At 55.9% G+C, this 22304-nt stretch overlaps 3 protein-coding genes across 4 annotated transcripts; 1 reads left to right on the plus strand and 2 right to left on the minus strand.

Annotated features, from left to right (window-relative positions):
- Positions 1-618: 618 nt before the first annotated feature.
- On the minus strand, positions 619-3292 carry MRPL28 (mitochondrial ribosomal protein L28). Its single transcript, XM_079120085.1, has 5 exons — positions 2982-3292; positions 2282-2434; positions 1734-1868; positions 1562-1648; positions 619-1018 (listed from the first exon to the last, which is right to left on the minus strand). The coding sequence occupies exons 1-5, from the start codon at positions 3267-3269 to the stop codon at positions 911-913; spliced, it is 771 nt and encodes a 256-aa protein (XP_078976211.1). The 5' UTR covers positions 3270-3292; the 3' UTR covers positions 619-910.
- A 1157-nt stretch (positions 3293-4449) lies between these two features.
- PGAP6 (post-GPI attachment to proteins 6) lies at positions 4450-12726 on the minus strand. Its single transcript, XM_079120082.1, has 13 exons — positions 12451-12726; positions 9621-9798; positions 9319-9526; positions 9041-9168; positions 8625-8893; positions 8216-8535; positions 7703-7793; positions 7487-7610; positions 7047-7183; positions 6456-6634; positions 6236-6382; positions 5174-5290; positions 4450-4872 (listed from the first exon to the last, which is right to left on the minus strand). Exons 1-13 carry the CDS (start codon positions 12572-12574, stop codon positions 4576-4578), a joined length of 2319 nt encoding a protein of 772 aa, XP_078976208.1. The 5' UTR covers positions 12575-12726; the 3' UTR covers positions 4450-4575.
- On the plus strand, positions 12215-22233 carry NME4 (NME/NM23 nucleoside diphosphate kinase 4). 2 transcript variants are annotated; one of them, XM_079120084.1, is made up of 5 exons: positions 12215-12365; positions 20598-20731; positions 20966-21067; positions 21199-21311; positions 21820-22233. In XM_079120084.1, exons 2-5 carry the CDS (start codon positions 20717-20719, stop codon positions 21941-21943), a joined length of 354 nt encoding a protein of 117 aa, XP_078976210.1. In that variant the 5' UTR covers positions 12215-12365; positions 20598-20716; the 3' UTR covers positions 21944-22233. The 2 variants fall into 2 exon arrangements, with proteins under 2 accessions (XP_078976210.1, XP_078976209.1); XM_079120083.1 differs by lacking the exon at positions 12215-12365 and adding an exon at positions 17855-18012.
- The last annotated feature ends 71 nt before the right edge of the window (positions 22234-22304 follow it).

Here is a 22304-nt window from a genome sequence, read left to right on the forward strand (position 1 = left end):
TCCCTGAGAGAACTGAAGTACCTCAGTGCTTAGAGCTTTCAGGGAAGTGTGGGGGCACCCCAACCCTCACACAGCTTGGTTCAGCTCCCACCTCAAGCCATGACTCCAACCAGCAGGACGGGAGGAGGGCTGCTAAGGAAAGGGGGGTCCTGAGGTTGCAGTCCCCAGGTCCGTGTGTTTCCCACCTCCCATATGACCACAGGTGCTACTGCTGACTTGCCCAGCTACTGAGGAAGCTGAGGCAGAGGGTTTCCTGTGGTACTGGGGACTGATCTCAGTACCACAGGAAAAAAAATTCTAAAAGCTGCCCCCAGCAAGGCACACCCAAGATGCCCTCCTCAGTCCCCAGAGCCAACCTGCAGCTTCCCTTCCATGGCTCTGAAGAACATTCTAGAACAGGCAAGGGTATGCAATGAGAGGTGACAACTAATTCCTGTTACACTACTAGTTCCTGTTCAACTGCTCAGGATCTTCTCCCAGATTAAAGAAAACACCAAATTGAAGCATGGTCACCATAGCTCAGGATGGGCAGCTGGAGCCACATGGTGTATGCAGCCCACACTGGGTCTCTGGGGGATAGGGGAGTGAAGTCCAGTACTCCAAGCAAAGAAGCACACACACAGTCTGTCTCAGACTTTACTCACTCCAATCCCACAGGCACAACAAACACTGCCCAGTATGTGCCCCCACCCGGGCAGAGCCTCTGCTTGGAACCAGGCCTCCTGGGGAACTTGTGAAATTGGGCCTTCAAAAAGCATACCCCAGGAGCTCGCTCTGTGGCCACCACACAAGAGCAGGGTTCACACTGCCCACAGGTGGCCCTCAGGGCCACCCCAGACTCTGTGTCCACACTGCTAAAAAGTCCAGAGGGGAAAGCTGTGCCTGGCAAACAGACCCGGAAGGGCTGTGGTCACTTTCTGCTGGCTCTCTTCGGTACCACCGCGGGCTCCAATAGCACCTGCTGGCGAAGCTGTTCAACCAGCTCCTCCACGAAGACCTTGAACAGGGGCACCGGGTCCTGAAGGGAAGAGGCTCAGGGTAGTCTAGAGCAACTGGGCCTCTGGGGTGGGCAGGTACCAGCCCCTGCTGGCCAGACATCAGGGAAATTGGGCATGACAGGACAGGGGCCCTTCATGCTCCATCAGAGTCATGCCAGCTTGCTTGCCCACCTGGAGGGCAGAGCCCACCCAAGAGACAATCCCTCTCCCTGGGAGTTGCAGGCATCACATGCCCACCCCAGGCTTCCCTGTGGTCTCAGATAAACCAAGCAGAGGGAATGGGACAACAGCTGATGCGCCACAGGGGCCCCTCCTGGAGCTACCAGACCCTCCCAGGAAAGCCTGGGGATGCCGGTGCCCCAGCTAACGCAGTGCCCAGTCCCTCTCCGCCCACTGAGAGGCTGGGGCAGGGGAGAGAAGGGATGAGGGGCAGGTGCCTGCCACGCTTCTCCCAAGCACAGCTGGGGTGTGCAGTCCTCCTCCAGGCTTTCTCCAAGGTGGCGCCCCATGTCCCTCCACCTGTGGCACCTGGGAGGACAGCAGGGCTGTGCACACTCATTTACCTTCTCCTCCAGGAGCCGCTGCTTCTCCATAGCCTCCTCCAGCGTCAGACCCACCCATTCGGCCTCTCCCTCTGGGATGGCAAACCCCTGTACAGGCAGATGGTCAGCAGTGAGACGGGGGCTGGCCAGGGGCCACAAGCAGCTGGGAGGGCAGGACAGGGGAAACCTTTACCTTGTACTTGTCGTAAATGGCTGCCCTCCGCTCAGGGTCATCAGGGTGCAGCTCAGGGTCCTGTCGGGCAAGCCTCAGCAGCATTCCTCGCTTCAGGTCCATCCCAAACTTAGAGCACAGGTCCTCCTTTGGAGTCTGGCAAGAGGCTCACATGGGACGAGGTGCTGACAGCAGGGCCCCATCCACCCTGCCAGCCAACCCTGCCAGGCTTCTTGCCAGCGGCTGGCAGTCCTGGGCCAAATCAGAGAAGGCCAGGCATGGTGGGCAACACCAGCACCCAGGCCTGGGTGAAGGAGAACAGAAGCATTTCCAAGAGCAGGAAGAAGGTGGCCATAATCACTCAGGCACCTTGGACAAGTCAGCTGCCCATAATGAGTGACTCTCCTATGGGCAGGAAGCTTCTTGGGGCTGCCCAGAAAGGGGTCGAGTCACATTTGTTTTACCAGTGATCCTCCACCCCAAACACCACATCCTCCAGAGTGGTGTCGCTCTGGCCTCCCTGAGGTCTGAATGCCCACAAGACCGCACTGTCATTACCCCCTGCTTGCCTTGAGAATGTAGAAATCGAACCCATAGGCTTCATCAATGAGATCCAAAGTCCGCATGGTCACGGTCACAGAGAACCTTTTGTCTAGGATCTCACTGTAGAGCTCACGCTGAAACAGCTGTGGTTTCCACACCTTCTTCACCCTCTTTGAGAGCTGAGGGTACAACCGAGATCTGTGAGTGCTGCTGCTTCTCCCGGGCCTGTGACGTTCCCCCAGTCCTCACCCTTTCTGGGAACAGGCTCCACCAACCACTGGGAATGGACAGAGCCCCAGCCTGGACCTCACTGCTCACTTGGGGGTTGGCTTCTCCCACCCTTGCCCCAAGGTTGCTGGTGTATGTTCCAGAAGTACTTGCAGCTTTGTAAAGGAAGCAAAGGCAGAGAGAGAGAAGCCAGGGAGGTGTCACTGGACACATGTCCTCTGAAGTCAGCAGCAGAATCCCCCCAGAAGCAGACTCAGGAGCCAAGCTGCATCCCTTGCAAACAGCCTGACTCGGTATCTATCGGCCTTTCTAATTTTGGCCACGAAGGAGCAATGCTAGCCCTCAAGGGTCACAAGAATTAGCACACCATGGCCAAGCCTAGCAGGCGGGTGACCGCCGACCTCCCTCCTCCAACTCTCCTGAACACAGGCCTCACCCCGCTCCTTGCTTCCGACCTAGCACCACCCGGGGCAGACACCCGGATCCAGGCGCACCCACCTTGTCTCCGTTGACGTATCTGTAGCCCAGGATCCATCCCTCGCCTCCCCACAGACCTTGCTGGGACTCGGGCGGGTAGTGGACGGGGATGGGCACGTCCTCCACGCGCTCCCGCTGCCCGCTCGCGGGGTTGAGCCTGAAGCGGGCGCCGTGGGGCCGGTAGTGCACGGGAGCGGGCGGCGGCGCGTCCTCCAGCGAGCGCAGGAAGTGCGCGGGCAGGCGCGCGCAGAGGCCCTGCCGCAGCTGCAGCCGCCTCCAGAGCCCCACGGGGAACCTGTGCAGCGGCATCGCTGCGCCCGGAGACGCGCGCCCTGCGCCGGACGGAGACGGAAACGCGCAAATCGGCCGCGACTTCCGCCCGCCGCCGACCGGCCGCGGAGCCCGTCCGTCTACCCTCGTCCCGCCCCCTTCCCGACGTCAGGGACCGCGGGGAGCGACCCGCGGAGACCGCAGTTCCAGCAAGGTACGGTCGGCAGGGCGCGGCCCGGGCTTGTCCCGCGAGGGGCGGGGTCTGCTGTCCTCCCGCCCACGGAAGGAGCACAGGAAAAAGACGTGGTGACTCATTTGGCTTGAAAACTCCCTGTAGAATATTAAATTCACCAGTCACATAAAAATGTCTTTATGCCTTGGAATGGTGTATCCCCTGAAACACCCTATGTTTCCCCTTTTGGAGGCTGGGAATGCTTTGGTGGCTGTGCGCAGGGTGGCTGGGACTGGGGGAACACCAAAGAAGACCCCGACCTGGACCAACCAGCCCGGAGAGGAAGCCCCCAGAGCCAGAGAGCTGGAAGCGCTGCCCTCCTGGTCCTCATCAGCACCAGTTTTCCAGGGGCACCGCACTCAGGTCTGGACAGAGCTCCCAGGAGCAGGAAGGCTGGGCTGGGTCTCCAGAAACTCCTCCCCAAGCTTCAGTGGACCCAGTGCTGGGGTCAGCGCAGAAAGATTCTCGTCAGACAAGGCAGGAACCTTGGGGTGAGCAGGTGCACAGGTGCCTTGCACCACTGTGCCTCACGGAGCCTTCAGAGCAGCTGAGCAGCTGAGCAGCCTCCTTCCGAGGCGGCTCTTCTCAGGAGGTGGCTGCACTGCAGAGAACAGGAGGGGGCAGGGCTCTGCTGTACCCTGAGGGTCGATCAGCTTTTTGGTGACCTTGTTTTTTTCCCACAGAAGTTGCTGCCAGGGGCGGGGGAGGGGGTCCCCATACCTGAGGCAGCTGGCATTCAGGGGCAGAGTGTAAGGGATGCTAGGAGTGCCCAGCTGCCAGCCTCAGTGGGCTGAGGTCTCTTTGACCATGGGTGTCTCACATCACAACTTTATAGGGGAACAGGGAGTCCTCTCTACACTGCTGGCCATCCCCAGGCCAGCAGAGCACATGGTACCTGTGGTCTCCAGGGGTCTCTGCAGAAGCGTTGAGACCTGTAGGGAGCTGGTTGAGTTGGGGAGTGGCGATCTCTCCTCTAGAGGAGGGAGCTAAGGTCTCAGGGTAATTTTATTTAGTTAAGATCTAATTTGGACAGGGCTGGACAGGGCTCCTCTCCCTTGGTCCTGCCCCTGACTGAAGAAGTTAGAACAGCAGGTGTCCCCAAGCTGGCCACAATCACGTCACTGTGTATAGCTCGTCCTGATTGTTCTTGCAGATCTGATAGTAGCAGGAGAATTTCTGTGAGCAGGCCCAGGGCTCGGTCTGCTCCTCCCGTGGAGGCAGCAGGAATGCCGCGCTCCCAGCCAGCAGTATGTGCCAGATGCTGTGAGTGTAGTAATAGTTGTCACTGGTCATCATGGAGGTATAGATGGCGACGCCCACAGAGGCCATGGAGATACCAGGCAGGAGGCAGAAGGCCCAGCGCTGCCATGACGTGGGGTAGCATTGGTGCCGGTGCCTGCAGCGGTGTACCTGGAGCAAACAGCCATACAAGGGTTGGCATAGGTTGGCTGCTCCCAGGAGTCCAGCATCAGTGGTTGTGGGGCTGCCCAGGTCTGGGCAGCAGAACCATGTGCATGAGTTGCTGGGAGGGGATAAAGGGTACATGGTCACTGGTCCTCAGACCCAGGTCTTAGACACACTGTTGGGTTGGGACTCTATGGGTGCCACCAGAAGCCCTTAGCACATGTGGGGCACTTGGGTCCTAGACTGGACGGTCAGAACAGGACTGAGGGTGAGGCTCTCTTCTTCCAGAGACTTCTCTGCTCCTTACCCACATGAAGGCCATGATCACAAAGGCAAAGAGGCAGGGCCCTATCGTGTTCCAGATGCCTCTGCGATCCAGCTGCAAGGACATGGCGATGACCAACGTGCCCAGGAGAAACAGAACCTGGACAAGACACAGGAATGACTGCAGGGTCATGAGAATCGTGGACGGGGGATGACACCCGGCAGGAAGGTGGACAGGTACACAGACCACCACCTACCTGCACCTCTGCCCACCCCCCTGGCTGGCAGAATTTGCTCTGCTCTGGCCACAAAGAGGGAAGTATCCTCCTCCAGCTCCTGTAGATTGGCCACATGTGAACTTGGCCCAGACACTTCAGGGGGAACTTGGCCAGGCAGGCCCCTCTGGAGATGAGGAGGTGATGCCCCTCTTTGAGCAAGGGCACAATCTGGACAGCCACCTGTTGCAGCGCTACACCTACACACTTGCCTAACCCCCTCACTCCTGGGTTTCAGGACATCCTCAGTCTTCCCTCAGATGGTTCCCGGGGAGAGACTCCCACTCCCAAGTCTCTGTCAGACACAACCTGACCTCTGCCCACACCTGCAGATTCATGGCCCAACACTCAGCCCTGCTGAACTCCAGCACTTTGGAGTTTTCTTCCCTCAGCCTCTGTGCCCTGACCTGGTTCCCATGGTGCCCCTGGAGGCAGTGCCTACAGCAGAAGATGTAATTCATGGGACCCGGAGACTCGTCTCACTGGTCAGGTCCAGCTGCTGTGGAAAACTCCCAAAGTGTCCTACGCAAGTGGGAACCCAGAAGCATGGTAGGGCTTCTTGGGGAGGGCTGACCTGGGGTAGGTTCCTCTCTGAGCAGGGCCCAGAAAAAGGCTGGAGGCCTTGCATGACCCCACCTATGACCTTCCTCCTGGTATCCTCCGATGGCCAGCATTGTTTCTCCATAGCTGCTGGGGCTTCTTCTGGGGATAGCTGACAGTCACACGAGAATCGAGGCCCAGGGCCTTACTATCTGCTCCTCACTGCCTCGTGTGTGCAACAACCAGGGCCTATGCTCCCCCAGAACCCAGCCCAGTCTCAGGTCACTCACGTGTTTTAGGACTGTCTTCAGCCTGGCCATGCAGAGAATCGTGACCCAGGTGGACACCCCAGAGCCCAGGAAATCGCAGTACTGCAGCGTGTCATAGCTGAGGATGCACAGGACCGCCTCCCCTGGCTGGTCACAAGCATGGTAGAACTGCCAGATGGGGCAGTGAGCAGCAGCTCAGACTTCCCCCCCAGAGGTCCCCAGAGGAGTGGGACAGGCCTACCGTGGAGAAGAACATGGTGTAGAAGTAGACAGAGGCCTCCACTAGGAAGGCACGGTGCACAGACAATACGATGGGGACCAGGAACATGAGGTTGCTCAGAGTGAGCAGCAGGGCGGCCACCTTCTGCTGGGCCACTGTCTGGGCCGTGCTGTTGTCAGTGCAGCTCCACCCACGCCAGCCTGGGGGCCATGCAGTGTTCAGGGGCCTGAGGTGGGCACCTGAGGCCTTCTGAATTCCAGGTCCCTTTCCTCACCCAGGTGTAGACTGGACAGGTGGGGACGGGTGGGAGCAGTGGGGAGCAGGTATAGATAGAAACTGACATGGACAGGGAAAACAAGTATGGGCAGGTTTGGATAGACATGGGCAGGTATAGGTAGGCCAGGGCTAGGGGGCCAAGGAGAGACAGCTCACTATCTCTGCCTGGGCAGTGGATCATGGGGGGAATGAGAATAGGGAGGAGCCGTGTTTGGCCCTGCTTTGTCTGCATGGGTGCTTTCTGCAGTCCTGGGGAGGCTTCCACAGGGGAGGCACAGGGCTGGGACACCAGTGTCAACAGAGACTGCCCTAGGTGTGTAGGGCCCAAGCCCTCACCTGCCTTGCAGCTGCAACCCGCATACAGGTAGCTATATCTGCGCAGCAGGAGGCACTGGCCGTAAGGTCCACAGTCATTCAAACAGGGTGCCAGGTACAGGTTGGTCTCTACAGGGACCATGGCCTGCTCACAGCCCCTGAAAGGGAAGGGACATGCAAAGGCTGGCCACAGCCCCTGGCCAGCCAACTCAGTACCACTACGCCCAATAGGCTCATGGACAAATGAGCCCATACTGAGCTCCATGCTTCAACAGCGTGGAGGGATACTCCTGCCTCCTGCCACATCTGTCAGGGGAGGGATGACCAGGCAGAGAGGGGGATCCACCCTGACACATGGAGACAGTCAACCCTTCACTTCTGTGGGGAGCCAGGTTTCTCTCCACTCCCCAACCACAGTCCTGATTAGGTGACAGCCACTTGTCCCAGCTCAGTTCACATACCCAGGACTCTCAGGGCACAGGAGCTGCAGGGAGAGGTACCAGCTGCCTGTCTCTGGGTAGGGGATGATGAGGTTGGCCACAGGAGAGGAGGCACGCAGAGATAAGGGGTAGCCCTGGAAGAAGGCTGCATGGAGTGGGAAGATCCATCAGAGGGGATGGAGGGGCCAGCCAGTCACCCTGCCAGTCATTCTGCTAGGTGCTGCCTGCCCACTTTACCTGTGGTGCAGTTGAGTGAAGTGTTGAAGCTGAGGAAGGCTGAGGCAGCATTCACACAGGCCACTATCAAGGTGTCCCCTGTGACCTCAGTCTGGAAGGGGAAGCAGTGCAGGTTAGGCCCCTGGAGATGCTGCACAGTGCCCATTCTGTATCCTAGCGAAGGGTGCTTCTCTCTCTCTCCATGCTGGGGATGGAACCCAGGGTCTCAAGGGTGCCCAGCAAGTGCAGGGGTGCCTTTCTTCAGGTTCCTGCTGGTCCAGGGTTCACCCTAAGCCTTCCCTCCTGGACCTGCCTCCAGCTGTCTCTGATCCTAGTGACTCCATAGCCCATTCCTCAAGCTCAGCTCTGGGATCTGCTGACAGGGCCAGGCTGCCTCGTGCCTGTTTGTGCCACCATCACCCAGGAGGGTGCCAAAGTCAGTGCACAAATGCCTGGGTAGGTCATTCAGTGCCCTGAGCCAAGTCTGGGTGTGAGCCACTTGCAGACAGCCCCAACAGGCTATCAGGACAGTACCTTGTTGACCCTCAGGGTGATGGTGAGGGAGCCCCCACTGTCCATGCCGGTATCAAGGCGGAGCCGCAAGATGGAGGGAGCGTCAGAACGCACCAGCACCGAGATCCCGTCCATGGGCTGAAAGCGCACAGACACTGTGTCTATGTCCTCCCTCATGACCGGGAAGCTCAGGAGACAGAAGGCGCCACCGCCCACCCCACTGCTCCTGCCCAGGCCCTGATCGGCAGGGCCTGGGGACAGCTGGCCCACGGAGGTATCATGGCTCTGGTTTGGACTGTTTCGCAGAAGGCGCTGGAAGGTCATGCTCCATGGCCTGCAGGCTGCCAAGAGTACCAGGCTCAGCTGGAGGAAAGCCTGGGGGCAAGGGTGGGGGAAAAGACACTCCCACCCACCCTCCCTGGCAGCCCACCTGTGAGGGCAGCTTGGGCAACGAAGGCCACTGACACCTGGGGCCCCGCCAGGCTCTCAGCTGTTACTTGCAGCCACCGGCCCCAGGGTGGTGAGGGCAGCAACAGACGACAGGACAGTGTGGGGCCCGTGCAGGTCAGCACCTTCTGGAAGTTGCTGGGAAGGGTGGCCCCACCCACCGTGAGACGCACAGGGCAGCCCGGGCTCCCACTGGACACACAGCCCTGCAGCTCCAGCAGAAGCTCCTGGGTATACTCAGGGACGAAGATCCTGCACAAGGTGGTGTCCTCCCTCAGGCCCTGTACTTCTTCCAACCCCCTCAGGTGGATCATCCGACCCACTCCCAGCAGGACCACAAGGCCCAGGACCCAAAGACTGGGGCCCTGCCAACCCAGGTCTTCCCCAGGCCCCACTCACTTGAGGTAGTTGGGCTGGGAGAGGAGAGTCTGTGGAAGGGGTGCATCAGGCTCCAGGATGGAGACCTCCATCGCCCGCATGACCAGCATGTCGGGCTGAAAGACGTAGGCACAGGTGGGAGCAAAGCCCTGGGGAGAGAAGAGGCTCAGGGTGTCAGGCAGTGCAGGCTGTATGGAGAGCAGCACGCTGAACCCAGAACAAGGGCTGCCCCAAAGAGGGGGATGAAAGGTCACCTACGTACCCAGGGGTTCCCAACCCCTATGGGTCAGCACCCTTACCTGCACCTCGATCTTCTGGGAGGAGGGAGGCAGGTGGGCAGCCACAAACCAGTCCCCGGGGGCTGGATGGGAGACGTTCACAGAGGTGTTGTCCAGTAGCATGGAGCTCAGCAATGCCCTGACTTGGAAGGAGGGCTGCTGAATGGTGTCGTTGGGAAAGCTCGTGCCCAGCGGGTTGACAACGGGAGGGGCCCCATAGCGGAAGTGCCTAGAGGTAGGAGGAGAAGATGGGGGTCAAGGTTCAGGTGTGGGACCTTGGTCAGGTGCGGGTGCTGTGGGCAGGTGGGAGGCTGGGCACTTACACGGTGATCTCCACGTCGGTGCAGGGCGTGCCGCTGCCCCAGGACATGTGCAACAGCCAGCGCAGCAGCACGGTGTCTGCAGGCACACGGAAGTGGAAGAGCCGGATGCTACCGTACCAGCTGTAGGAAGACAGCTTCTGCGGGGCCTGGGAGAAGTGCTCGGACACCAACCCGACCACTGTGGAGAAGGCAGAGTCAGCCAGCACCAGGCCCTCCTCCCTCCAGGGAAAGAGTGACGTGGGGCACGGGTCCTTCCCCGAAAGGAAAGGACTCCAGAAACTAAGTCCTGGGGCAGTCCTAAAGTCCCAGTTGTGCCAGCTTCGACCTTTGCAAAGGTCCCCACTGCCCTCTGGAGGTTGGCCCTGGTTTCTGGAATTTTCCCTCAGGCAGCCATTCCTCGCTCCTCCCCAGATGGCCAAAGTGACTTCTTATCCTGCAAAAGTTCCCAACAGCCAGCCCTTCTCTTGCTTGCCCCACATGACAGTCTGGCAGAGGTAGAGGCTGAAGGACACAGGAGGTGGTCAGGCAGGAGTCCCCACCCCTCCTGATGTCTGCCCTGGCTAGGCATGGGGATCAAGGGACACCTGGCCCCTGTGCCCCAAGTAGGTGAGGCCTCTAACTGACCTTGGGGCTCACATCCATGGGTGGCTATGCAGGCCAGAAGCAGGGCCCTGCATGGACATGGGTGCCCCTTCCCCTCACTAAGGCATGGGTCCAGTGGGTAGAAGTGAACAGTGCCCCTTCTGCCAAGATTAACGAGTGGTGAAGTGCTTCAGAAAGAAACAGTAGCATCTGGCCTCACTCTCTGGGCTGAGCACTCCTACACAGGAAGCCTCCGTCTGCACCCACAAGGGATGGGGAAGGAAACAGGTAAGCAGCTGGTTTCTCTGCCAGCCTCGTGATGCCTCCATAGAGGCACCTGGAGAAAAGACAGCAGCCTGCTGGCAAAGTCATGGAACACTAGAGGAACCTAGCATGGGGGCTGGGTAGGGGCAGGCTCTGCCCACAACTCATCACAGGCTTTTCAGGTGTCTGCAGGCCACCAGGTCCCACTCGCCAGGCTGTGGCCTGAGCCAGGAGCTGCTGCGGGACCTCAGGTGATATGTCAATGTAAGTAGAAAACTAAAGTTCTGGGAGCTGAGGCGGAGCATACCCCTGGCCCAGGTTTGTGGGATCTTGAAGAAACAGTCACCAGTCAAACCCCCCAGGCTCTGAGGGGTCAGTAAGGGGAGAACACCCTGCAAGTGCAGCTTCCTGACCATCCATGGGCAAACCCTGACTGGATCCCCACAATGCCAGCCTGAGGACACCTGAAACCCAGCTGGTGGTTGTGATATTTCAATAGGTAGACACGAGATAAGAGACCAGCTCGAGGTTGCCCTAAGACCTGACTCCATGCCCCCCAGGGCTACACAGCCTCTCCAAGCCTCCTGGAGACTTCTGAAGTTCAGCTTCCCTGCCCAGATGCCCACACTGCTATCTTGATGACATAACTGGCAGGCAGCAAGATAAGCTGAGCCCCACGAGATATCAGGAAGGAAGGGTAAGGAGGGCCAGTCATAGGCACCCCTCCTGTCCCACACACTCCATAGGCACAGAGTTGGGTGGGGAGGGCAGAAAGAAAGTTCCTGAGCCAGTCTTGAGACCCCGAGTATGGCACCTTGTCCCACTTCCTCCAAACCAGGACAGGCATCAGCTAGAGACCTGGCCAACCTCAGAGCCCAGAAGTCACAAGTGGCCTGCCTTTCAGCAGACCTGGGAGGAGGTAGGGGCTGATCCAGGTCACCAGGGCCCTGCCCTGCCCAGTCCAGGGGCTTCCTGCACCACCCTCCAGTGACCCCTTCACCCAGGTCTCATCCAGGGGATGGAGAAAGAGGAGAAAATGGGGTAGTAGAATCCAATGTAGCAATATAATCAGAGTATTTTCCTCAGGAAAAACTGTCTTTTAAGCTGCACCAAGCTCAGAAACCAGAAGGCATGGCCCTCAAGAAACAGGAGCTTAGAGGAGCAGTATTTCAGAGAAAGAGGGGAGAGGCTTTGCATGGGGAAGTGGAGGAACCAGCCCGAGGAGCACTAGGTGAGCCCCAGGGGCCCGAGTTACAGACTAGGTCAGGGTGTGCAGGGATTGAGGTGTAGACAGCCTGGATGTCCCAGTGCTAAGCAGAACCCAGAGGGGTGGCACACCCTGGTCTAGTCACCTCATCGGACCTCAGTCAGGGATGGGAAATCTCAGGGAGCAGAAATACAAGGGAAGCAAGCAAGTGCCTCACCAAGAAGGAGGAGGTGCCCTTTCTCCAGATCCGCCCTAACGGGCGGCTTCCTCCAGCCAATTGGGAATACAGCGGCCAGGAAGCAAGGCAAGCGGTTCAGAGAGATTGCACTGGTCTGGGGGGGGCACCACGTAAGGGGTGCACATGGGACCTCTTGGGTCGGAGAAGCTTCCTCCAAACTTTGCTCCTCCACAGGAGAGGGGGGGCCCTTGAACCTCTGCCCTACCATTCCTCCCAGCGGGTTTCCGACCCGGGCCCGGGGCCCTCCACCTCCGCGCTCAGGTGTGCGACCCGAACGCTCTGGGAGCTGGAGGGAGCCAAGCGCTAGCTCCAAGGGGCCGACCCGTCCGAGCCCCGGCTGGGGAACATAAAAGGGAGCACAGGCATCATCTCCGCCGAACGCACCACGAAAGGCGCCACTGGGTGGGAACCTTGGCCCTACGCCCGCGCCGGCTGAGCGCACAGGTGCCCCCAGGTGAGTCACAATCGGGCCCCGCCCCCAGGCGCGCCCCCCGCCCGCCAGCTACTCCTGATGGCTCCGCTGTCCCCGGCTCGCTCACCGCTCTTCTTGTGGTCGCCGGCGGCGGCCGGCGGGGGCCGAGCGAGCAGCAGCAGCAGCAGCAGCAGCAGCGGCCCAGCCACCGCCGCCGCCCGCGCCGCGCCCCCGGTCCCGGCCCGGCCCATGGCTCCGCGCTCGGCCGGCGCTACCCGGCCCGCGTCCCGCGCCGCCCGCCCCCGCCGCCGCTCGGGCAGCCGCCGCCGCCTCTGCGGCCGCCGCCGCAGTCCGGAGTCCAGGATCCCATGGCCCGGCCGGTAGGGCCGCCGGCGCCCCGGGCACTTCCGCTTGAGAGGCCCCGCCCCGCAGGGAGCTGGGGCCGAGGCCCCGAGTGGGGAGGGCGGCAGGGGCGGCGCGGGGGACGCAGGAGACACGGCGTAGGGCCGCGACCCCGCGTGCAGCGTCAGGGAGACCTGTGGCCCTGGGTGGGGGTACACGTGGGATGCATGAGGGAAGAGGTCCAGAAGAGACGCATGGGGGCCAGAGGGTCATGTGGGACGAGCGAGGGACTGGGGCCAGAGTGGCCAAGCGGGACGCATGGGGGGGGGCAGACGCGACGCAGGGGCACGGGGACCAGAGGGGTCACGCGGGACGCATAGGGGGATGCAGGGCAGAGGGGTCGCTTGGAACCGAGGGGCACGCTGAATGCGCATTGGAACGCGCTGTAGGTTCAAGGCGGCCGGGACCCTGGTCTGTTTGGCTCTGGAGCCACTGGGCCGGGGAACCTTGGGCTGGCGTGCTCCTTTCATAGCTGGGTCCTCTGCCGAGGCCTCTGGACCGTCACACCACAAAACCACTACCAGGATGGGTAAAAGACACGTTCATGAAAAGATGGGAGACGCTTCTTGCACATTTGGGAATATAGTAAATATAGTAAGGGAATAAAAGTGGAGATTCACACAGGTGGGTGGGATTAACTCCTCACCTTTTATGCTGCCGTAGTTTCCAAACAGATTAACGATTTAGTAAACAAAATGAAACCATAAAAGGCCTGGATGAAAACTGGGTAAACCCAGGAGGTATGAGAGGCCAGACTGGGGAATCCAATGAGGTGAGGTGAGCAAAACTGCATGTGCGAAGTTTAAAAAAAAAATTATAGACACACAAAATATACACATATTGTGTGTGTGTGCGTGTGTGGTGGTGCTCCAATTTATAGCTCACAAAGGTGATCCCAAGACTCTGATGCACAGAAGGTGGACTTTGTAAGGCTGGGAGATTAGGTTGCCTCAGGGGAGCCAGTGGGATTTCCAAAAATAGCAAGAGCAGGCAGCCTGGATTAGTATCTCCTGCTGGAGTCTTCCTGCTCCTCTTCACAGAATTGGGAGACTGCATATATATGTCCACCACTATTCTGCATAGATGTACCTTATCAGATATGGAAAATTGAAACAAACAAGCAAACAAACAAAAAACAGACCTGAGAAAAGGGAGTGAAAAAGAAAGGCATACATTGATAGTTTTCTCAGTGCATTCTTTCCCAATGAGAACAATTCCTAGAAAGGAAGCCAAAACATTGATCCTTCTCCAAATACATCCTTTCCCAGTGACAGTACAATGGGACCCTTAAGGGAAGGAGATCAACACTGAACACTGACCCCAGATCCTCCATTCTTCAAGTAAAAATATTGCCCAGTAAGAAAAAAATTTCAAATTCTTACAAAACCTGTTTCCTGAGTGCCCAAACTGAGAGGCTCACTAGACCACCCCTCAAAATAACCTATATAAAACTAGTCCCTTTCTTTGTTCAGTGGCTCATTTTCCGCCAGGAAAGTGGGTCCACCAGCACCATTTCATCCCTGTATCCCCTGTTCCTGTGTGAAAATTCATTCCTGAATAAACAACTGAGATGATTTGCGAGGTTTGTATTCTACCCAGGTTTTTTGTGCTAACACACCTAGATGATGGTCACTAGTGATATGGGCATTGGAATCATGGAGTATTCATACCATGGTGCAAATACTGTGGTGTACTGTGACTGCAAAATGAGAAAACAGGAAATGGTATGCACTGTCTGGGAATGTGCAACCAGGTACAGCAACATTAGCTGAAAAAAGAGAGGGCAAAAAAAGAAAAACTAAACAACAAACTAAAAGAATGCCCAGAACAATGCACTGCCATTGTTGTAGAAAAGGGGGAAAAATACATATCACTGCATGTGTCAAAGAATGTTTCTGGAAAGATCCAGCAGCAGATTATACTGGTTGATCCTCGGGGAGGGGAACCAGATGGCTGGGAATGGTGAAGGGCCCTACACACGTTTGAATCTCTGGAATATGGTACTGCTATTGGGGAAAGAGAGCTGACCCTGTGAGTCCAAGGCCACTGAAGGCACATGGAGGGTGTTGACTAGGAGGAAGCCCTGGGTACAAAGTCACTGGATCCCCCGCCCCCCCAATCTGAGCTAGGCCCTCTTTACCCGTCGATGCTGGAGGCTCCCAGGCAGTTATCAGTTTAAGGGGTAGAGGTCCGTTTGTGAATTTTGTTGAGCTGTGATTTTAGTGCACTGCACTCTATCCACTGGAGCGGTCCAGAATTGTGCTGGGACAGCAACTGTGGTCAGCAGAGGATGCTCCATTTGCTGCCCCAGGCTGGGCTCAGCCCCGCTCAGTCCTCCCCACTCCAACAACCTTCCCCCGAGTGTGTATTTGTGCGCAAGTTTCCTGTGCTTAGGTCCCCCAATGAGTGGGAACCAGACTGCAGAACTCCCCTCCAGGGCTCATCTGATGATGAGCTGCTAAGTGACAGCTTCAGAATGGAAGGAGTTCTGCCACAGGAAGCACGGCTCCATTACACCACCGGTTAACGAACCACAAATTAAAAGATGCCACATGGTTAGGGGGAAAAAAAAAAGGCACTTGCTACCCTCCCAGAGAATGGGCACCTCACTCTGTGTGCACAGGAATGTGCACAAACCCTTTTGAAAGATAATGTGTCAACATTCACATGAAATAGAAAACTCAAGGACCAGGGGACTGATACACAAAAGTGTTTGCAGTTGCAAAAACCTGGGAGCTCCTCACAGTTTGAGTACCTTATAGATATACTCTGAATATTGATGCTTCTTTCAGACAAGTCTGTGGGTCTTCTGATGGGTTGCCTATGAAGCAGGAAGATCCAGTTGCTGGTTAACATGGATATACCCTATTTCTGGGCAAACCAGACTACCTTACCCTCCCTAGCTCAGTCTGTAGTGAACATTGGCCCCATAGTGGACTACTCGTGGGGAGAGGGTTGCGGAAGGAATAGGGGAGATCCAACAATTGGTGTGCTCTTCAGCCAACCACAGAGGGTAATCACTGTGTGTGCTCTGGGTACAAATTTCAAAAGTTTAACAAATGGAAACAAACAAACAAACTTATAGCTCAGTTTGATCAAATAACCAGAGAAAGGGGCAGTACTTAGTTTTTAAGAGTGTTTCTTAGCTTCTGGCCCTGTTCTGGAGGCCAGGAGGAAGTGTGACAAATTCTCTCCTGACTGCCTACCCTTCCCCTAACCTATCCAACACTCAACTTCATCTTCTTCTACTTCCTTTCTAGCTGAAGGCAGGTGCTTGTCTTACACATATTGCAGGAAAGTCAAACCTTCCTTCATAACTTTTTCACCCAGTCCTTTTTATTTTATTTTGAGACAAGGTCTTGCTAAATTGCGAAGACTGGCCTCAAACTTGCAGGCCTCCTGCTTCAGCCTTCTGAGTCCCTGGGATTACAGGCATGTGCTACTGTGCCTGGCATGCTATCTTGTTTCTTGTTTCTGTGTGGTATGTCTTAAAATCAAAGTGTGAGTCCTCTTCCTTTGTTCATTTTCCCAACTTTTTTCTGGCTATTCTGGGTTTCTTGCAAGTCCACTGAATTTTAGGATCTGCTTGGTAGTTTCTAGAAGGAAGTCTGATGGGATTCTGGCAGGGATTGATTCGAGTCTATCGGTCAGTTTGAAAATATTGTCATTTGAACAATATTGAGTCTTTCAACCATGAACATGAGGTGTTCTTCCATTTATTTACAACTTTCTTTCGACAAAGATTTATAGTTTTCAGAGTATAAGAACTTAAAGGATATCAGAAAATACTTTGAGATGGATGAAAATGAAGACAAAGCATGTCAAAACTTTGAGAATTGAGCTGAAGCAATGCTTAGAGTGAAATGTATGGCTGCGAACACCTGTACCAAGAGGTACATTCTCAGATCAGCAACTCGTCTCCTACCCTAAGCTCCTGGAAAAAGAAGGCCACTTTTGTTCAACATTGTATAGAGAGTTGTATAGAGCAACTGGACAAAGATGAAAGAAGAAGTAAAGTTACCTCTGTTATTTTTTTCTTTTTTCTTTTTGGTATGGGCGATTGAACCTAGGAATGCTCTACCACTGAGCACATCCACAGCCATTTTTATTTTTTATTTTGAGGCATGGTCTCACTAAGTTGCTTAGGGTCTTTCAAAGTTGCCGAGGAGGCTGGCCTTGGACTTGGAATCCTCCTGTCTCAGCCTCCAGAACAGCTGGGATTATAGACATGTGCCACTGTGCCCAACTCCTCTCTTCTTATATGGCATAGATCATCTATGTCCAAACTCTCAAGGAAGTCTCTAGAAAGCTGTCAAAATTGATAAGTGGGGCTGGGGTTGAGGCTCCATGGTAGAGCACTTGCCTGGCATGCAGTTCTCCCACTGAGCTTCATCCCTTCCTCCCCCACTCCCCTCATTTTAAGACAGGACCTCACAAAATTGCCCGGGTGTGCCGGAACTTAAGACCCTCTTGCCTCAGCCTCCAGAATCACCGAGATTTCAGGCGTGTGCCACCATGCCGGCTCAGTTTATCTCTGGTTTCTGTTTGTGTTTGCAAGTATGACCCCAATTTGTCTCTTATATTCGCATGGAAATGACTCAGCACTCCCATTAGAGGCCCGCTGAGAATAAATGCGGGATCTTCTCCATTCAAATTCAGGGACTTAGCAGAGGCTGAGAAGCCCTGGCTTCCTGTTGCCCCTGACAGTCCAGGTCCACCCTCTAGTGCCATCCTCAGAACGAAGATGTGATTTCCAGGGTAGCCTCAGGTCCTGCAAGGCTTTCTGTCGTTCCAAAGAAACTGACCCCGGAGTTCGGTCCCGGTGTCCGGCAAAATGGGGCGAATTAGGACTTCCGTGGGACCTTCCATGAAAAATAGCCGGGCATTTGCGGTGCGGGCATGCTTAGCATGTCTGAATCTCTGGGTTCGCTCCCCAGATTTGCAAGAACATATCAAACAGTTGCGTTGGTACAGAGGCTGAAGTAACCCCAGCTGGATTTTATTAGTGAATTTTGTTTGCTTCAGATGTCAACAGAAACGGACTCAGAGTTTCCAGGTGCCTGGGAGCGCGTGGCTCGGTGGCCGGGGTCGGGGTCACGGCGGGGGCGCGCGCTGGGCGGGCCCGAAGCACTGCACCGAGCGAGGCACCGCCCCGCCCCGCTCTCGCTGCGCGCCGCGCCCGGGCCGGCCCGCGTCATGGGCCGCCTCTTCGGGCCAGCAGCGCTGCGGGCGCTGCTGTGCGGGCCGCGCTCCCCCGGGCCGCGTCAGCTGGTGCGCCCCAGCTCGGGTGAGTCGGGCTCAGGCGGGCGGCGGGCGGGTGGCCGCGGTCTTTGTTCGCGCACGTGCGGCGGTTGGCCAGGACGCGCGGGGCCTGGCGCGGGGCAGGGAAGGCGCGGGCTTGGCCCTGAGCCCTCTGTGCGTTCCCGTCCGGCGGGGCCCAGCAGCCTCAAGGCCTGGCTGCTTGGCTCAGGGGATGCCAAAGGCCAGGCGGCAGCCCTGAGCGTGATGGCGGTCTCAGTGGACCGGGGGCCTACTGGGGGCTCCCCATGGAGCCTGTGTTGCCGGGGCGTCTGTTCCAGGGCAAGCTGGGCCGGAGTCGGGACACCAGGCCCAAGATCGCCCGGCCACCCCTGCCCTGACGCCCCGCCCGCAGGCGCTTCTTGAGAGCCAAGTATCTTTTTACTTCCCCTCGCTCTGGAAAGTGAACGGCCGCCCCCAGGTACAAACCGGGCAGCACCGGCGACCAGCGAAACAAATACGCCAGCGTAGGGAGCTTCCCGCAGGCTTCACTCCGCCGCGAGGGGCGCGCTGGCCCCCATCTGTCCGCTGCCGCGCACTGCGCGTCGTGGTGGATTTTCCGAGGGTGCAGGATGGAGCACTACACCTGGCCCAGGCAGACTTGGTGTCCCCTCAGTCTGCCCACCCGCCTTGCTCTGGGAGTGCTTTGGTGCTGCAGGACGAGGAGGGTGCCTCCCCTCTCCCTGGCAGTGCCCTCTGGAGAGGGACTCAGCTGGTGTGTCCGGCCGAAGTTCCACAGCAGCGAGTTCCTACCTGGCTCCAGCCTCCTCGACTATGGATGATCCCTTCATCTTTCCTCTCAGTTTTTTTTTTTTTTTTTTTTTTTTTTTTTCTTGTTGTCAATCTTTATTTATTTTACTTATTTATTTATTTATTTAATTTAATTTTTTTTTTAGTATTACCTGTGACTTTAGTACCAATAGAGATTACAGATAGGTTATATCATATTACATTTATTAGAAATATTTTAAAATATCGTTCACCATGACTAGTTCACTTACATTTTTGTTATTAGCACTGTCATTGTCTTAATTAGGGAACATAACATTATTATTCCCACACTTTTATTTTTTAAAATATTTTACTTATTTATATGTGATGCTGAGAAAGAAATCCAGTGCGTCACTCATGCCAGGCAAACACTCCACCACTGAGCTACAACACCAGTCGTTTCCTTTCAGTCTTTCTTTTTCTTTTCTTTTTTAAAGATTTGTGGGATTTATTTTTTCTAGATTTTTTCATATATATATATAGGGTAATGTCTGCCCCAACCAGCTGTCCTTCCCATCCCCACCCACCCCACCCCTCAGGCCCCTCTGTACAATCCAAAGTTCCTTCATTCTTCCCTACCCACCCCCCACTATGGATAAGCATCCACTTATCAGAAAAAACATTTGGCCTTTGGTGTTTTGGGGTTGGCTTATTTCACTTGGCATGATCTTCTCCAGTTCCATTTACCTGTAAATGTCATAATTTCATTGTTCTTTAAGGCTGAGTAATGTCCTCTCAGTCTTAAGCCCCTTGTGTCCTCACTGACTGACCCATCTGCACTTCCCCTCATCTGGTTGCCTCTCATTCCTTCACCTCACACCAGAGGTGGTCTCTGGGCTCCTCACTATGTGGCAGGATGGAGTTCAGATAGCATCTGCCATTCCCTGAAGGATGAGTTGTACACACTTTCCAGGGCAGCATCTCCAGGCCCCCAGGTGGGCTGGGCTGGGCCTTCCAGGCTTTTGGGCTCATTAAGATGCCTTTCTTTTTTATTTTTATTTTATTTATTTATTTATTTATTTTTTTTGTATTGAGGATTGAACTCAGGGTCACTCAACCACTGAGCCACATCCCTAGCCCTTTTTTGTATTTTATTTATTAATTTTTTTGTGGTGCTGGGAATTGAACCCATGGCCTTGTGCTTGCAAGGCAAGCACTTTACCGACTGAGCTATCTCCCCAGCCCTGTATTTTATTTAGAGACATGATCTCACTGAGTTTCTTAGGGCCTAAGTTGCTGAGGTTAGCTTTGAACTCGAGACCCTCCTGCCTCAGCCTCCAGAGCCACTGGGATTACAGGCGTGTGCCAAGGAGTCCAGCTTTAAGATGCCTTTCAAGGGAAGCTGGCTCTATCCTCCATTTTGGGCAATTTTTTTTTTTTTTTTTTTTTTTTTTTTTGTACCAGGGATTGAACCCAGGAGCCCTTAACCACTGACCACATCCTGGGCTCTTTTTTATTTTTTGAGACAGGCTCTCACTAAATTGCTGAGGTTGGCCTCGAACTTGTGATCCTCCTATGTCAGCTTCCAGAGTTGCTGGGATTACAGGTGTGCACTACCACGCCTGACTTGGGCAGCTTTTGCCATTTTGTGGGAGAAGCCCATGGGGCGTGCTGCCTTGGGTACCCCTGGCAGGCAGTGCTAGGAGGCAGTGCCAGTTTGGGAGTGCTGTGCTTGTTCCTTCCAGAGCTGCCCTGCATAAGGCACTCTGAAGCCTGGTGACGTCTGCATCCTGGCAGGGAACCAGGTTGGGGAGATGTGAAAGGGTGAGGCAATGGCAGTCCCGAACCTCCCCACTTTTAAAGGAGGGCCCTCCTGGACCCAGGAGCGCACCCTGGTTGCAGTGAAGCCAGACGGGGTACAGCGGCGGCTCATCGGAGCTGTGATCCAACGCTTTGAGAGGCGGGGCTTCAAGCTGGTTGGCATGAAGATGCTGCAGGTATCAGACCCCTTGCGGTGTTTGAGGGACTGGGGGTGCTTCTTGGCCATTAATAGCTCAGCCCAATGTCAGGGGTGTTTTCTGACTTGGTGTTTGCAGGTGTGGGGAGGTATCTGTTCTGTGACTGAGTGCCAGCCCATGTAGGTATTATCTGCAGGGTGCCCTGAGGTCAGAACACCAGTGTCGGGGGGCTCATCGCTAGGGATCCCTTTTACCCCTTTCCCATGTCACCAGGCACCTGAGAGCATCCTTGCTGAGCACTACCAGGACCTACAGAGGAAGCCCTTCTACCCAGCCCTCATCAGCTACATGAGCTCTGGGCCCGTGGTGGCAATGGTATGACAGGACCAGGGTGGAGGAGGTGCAGTGTGGGTGTGTCCTCTACTAAGCACAGGGAAAGGGCCTGGATTGAGCCCTGGACTTGTGGTGCCCCCCACTGCTCTCCAACTTTTAGCTCTGTACTGCAGGTCTGGGAAGGGTACAATGTGGTCCGTACCTCCAGGGCCATGATAGGACACACTGACTCCACTGAGGCTGCCCCTGGGACCATTCGGGGAGACTTCAGCATCCACATCAGCAGGTATGGGGTCCTGATACATTGGGTCACCTGCCATGAGGGTGAGGAGGGCCAGCATTCAGGCAGCAGAGTGCTTTGAAGGCAGATCCTGAGAACTGGGTTTTTTGTGGGCTGCAGGTGAAGCCAAAGAGGCTTGATGGTGGGACATCACGACTAACACTGGCTAGAACAACTTCTTTCTCTGCCCTTTTTCGCACTTTAGGGATGATAACACATTCCCATTGTTTGTTGTGAGTGAACTCTGTGTTATGTGTTATCTGTCTTGCTAGATACCCCAAGGGGCTGGCACAGGACACTGGTGGGAAAGGAGGCTCCCGAAAGCTGGGGTTGGGCTGGCTCTAGAGGCTGGGGTGAAGGCTGTCTGGGCTGGTAGTGTTTTCCTTTTCCCTCTGCATTCACCTGCTTGCTCTCCTAGGCAGAGGGGAGCAGGGGAGCAGCAGATTGCCCATGGGACTCCCAGGTGCACACTGGAGCCCTGAGCCTCTCCTTTGCTGCTTGTCACCTGGCACAGGAACATCATACACGCCAGTGACTCAGTGGAAGGGGCCCAGAGAGAGATCCAGCTGTGGTTCCAGAGCAACGAGCTGGTGAACTGGGCAGACGGGGGCCACCACAGCAGCAGCTTCCAAGCCTAAGGGTTTGTGCTGCCCTCAGTGCCCCAGCAACCACCCAGGACCAAGTACTTGAGTCAGCAACTCAAGCCACACCCATCCTGTCTCCCCCAAACCACTTTTTTTTTTTTTCACTTTCTACCCCACCCCAGCCCAGGGAAGTTTGAGGCTGACATTATGTGCCTTTCTGTATCCTAAGTCAGCACAAGATTGGACCAAATCCTTTTGTACCAAAGTGCCAGGCAACCTTTGGGCATCTTCAGGGGTGACCTTACCTGCCTCAAAGGAGACACATTAAAATCCACTGCTTATAATGGGGGTGGTGTGCTCATTTTGACTTCCGCCATCTCTGAGACAGCAATGATGCTATTATGAAGTAGTAAAT

This window comes from Sciurus vulgaris (assembly GCF_902686455.1).
Source record: "Sciurus vulgaris genome assembly, chromosome: 18".
NCBI lineage: Eukaryota > Metazoa > Chordata > Mammalia > Rodentia > Sciuridae > Sciurus > Sciurus vulgaris.

Coding starts and splice junctions, on each gene's coding strand:
- NME4 (XM_079120083.1), top strand. CDS start 17,922: ATGGGCCGCCTCTTCGGGCCAGCAGCGCTGCGGGCGCTGCTGTGCGGG. Junction 18,013..20,597: donor GCTGGTGCGCCCCAGCTCGG/GTGAGTCGGGCT, acceptor CCACTTTTAAAG/GAGGGCCCTCCTGGACCCAG. Junction 20,732..20,965: donor TTGGCATGAAGATGCTGCAG/GTATCAGACCCC, acceptor CCATGTCACCAG/GCACCTGAGAGCATCCTTGC.
- PGAP6 (XM_079120082.1), bottom strand. CDS start 12,574: ATGGGCCGGGCCGGGACCGGGGGCGCGGCGCGGGCGGCGGCGGTGGCT. Junction 8,894..9,040: donor TCCCAGCCCAACTACCTCAA/GTGAGTGGGGCC, acceptor CACCTTGTGCAG/GATCTTCGTCCCTGAGTATA. Junction 7,184..7,486: donor CTGTGCCCTGAGAGTCCTGG/GTATGTGAACTG, acceptor CTTCCCTTTCAG/GGGCTGTGAGCAGGCCATGG.
- MRPL28 (XM_079120085.1), bottom strand. CDS start 3,269: ATGCCGCTGCACAGGTTCCCCGTGGGGCTCTGGAGGCGGCTGCAGCTG. Junction 2,435..2,981: donor GATACGTCAACGGAGACAAG/GTGGGTGCGCCT, acceptor TTGTACCCTCAG/CTCTCAAAGAGGGTGAAGAA. Junction 1,649..1,733: donor CCATTTACGACAAGTACAAG/GTAAAGGTTTCC, acceptor CTGCCTGTACAG/GGGTTTGCCATCCCAGAGGG.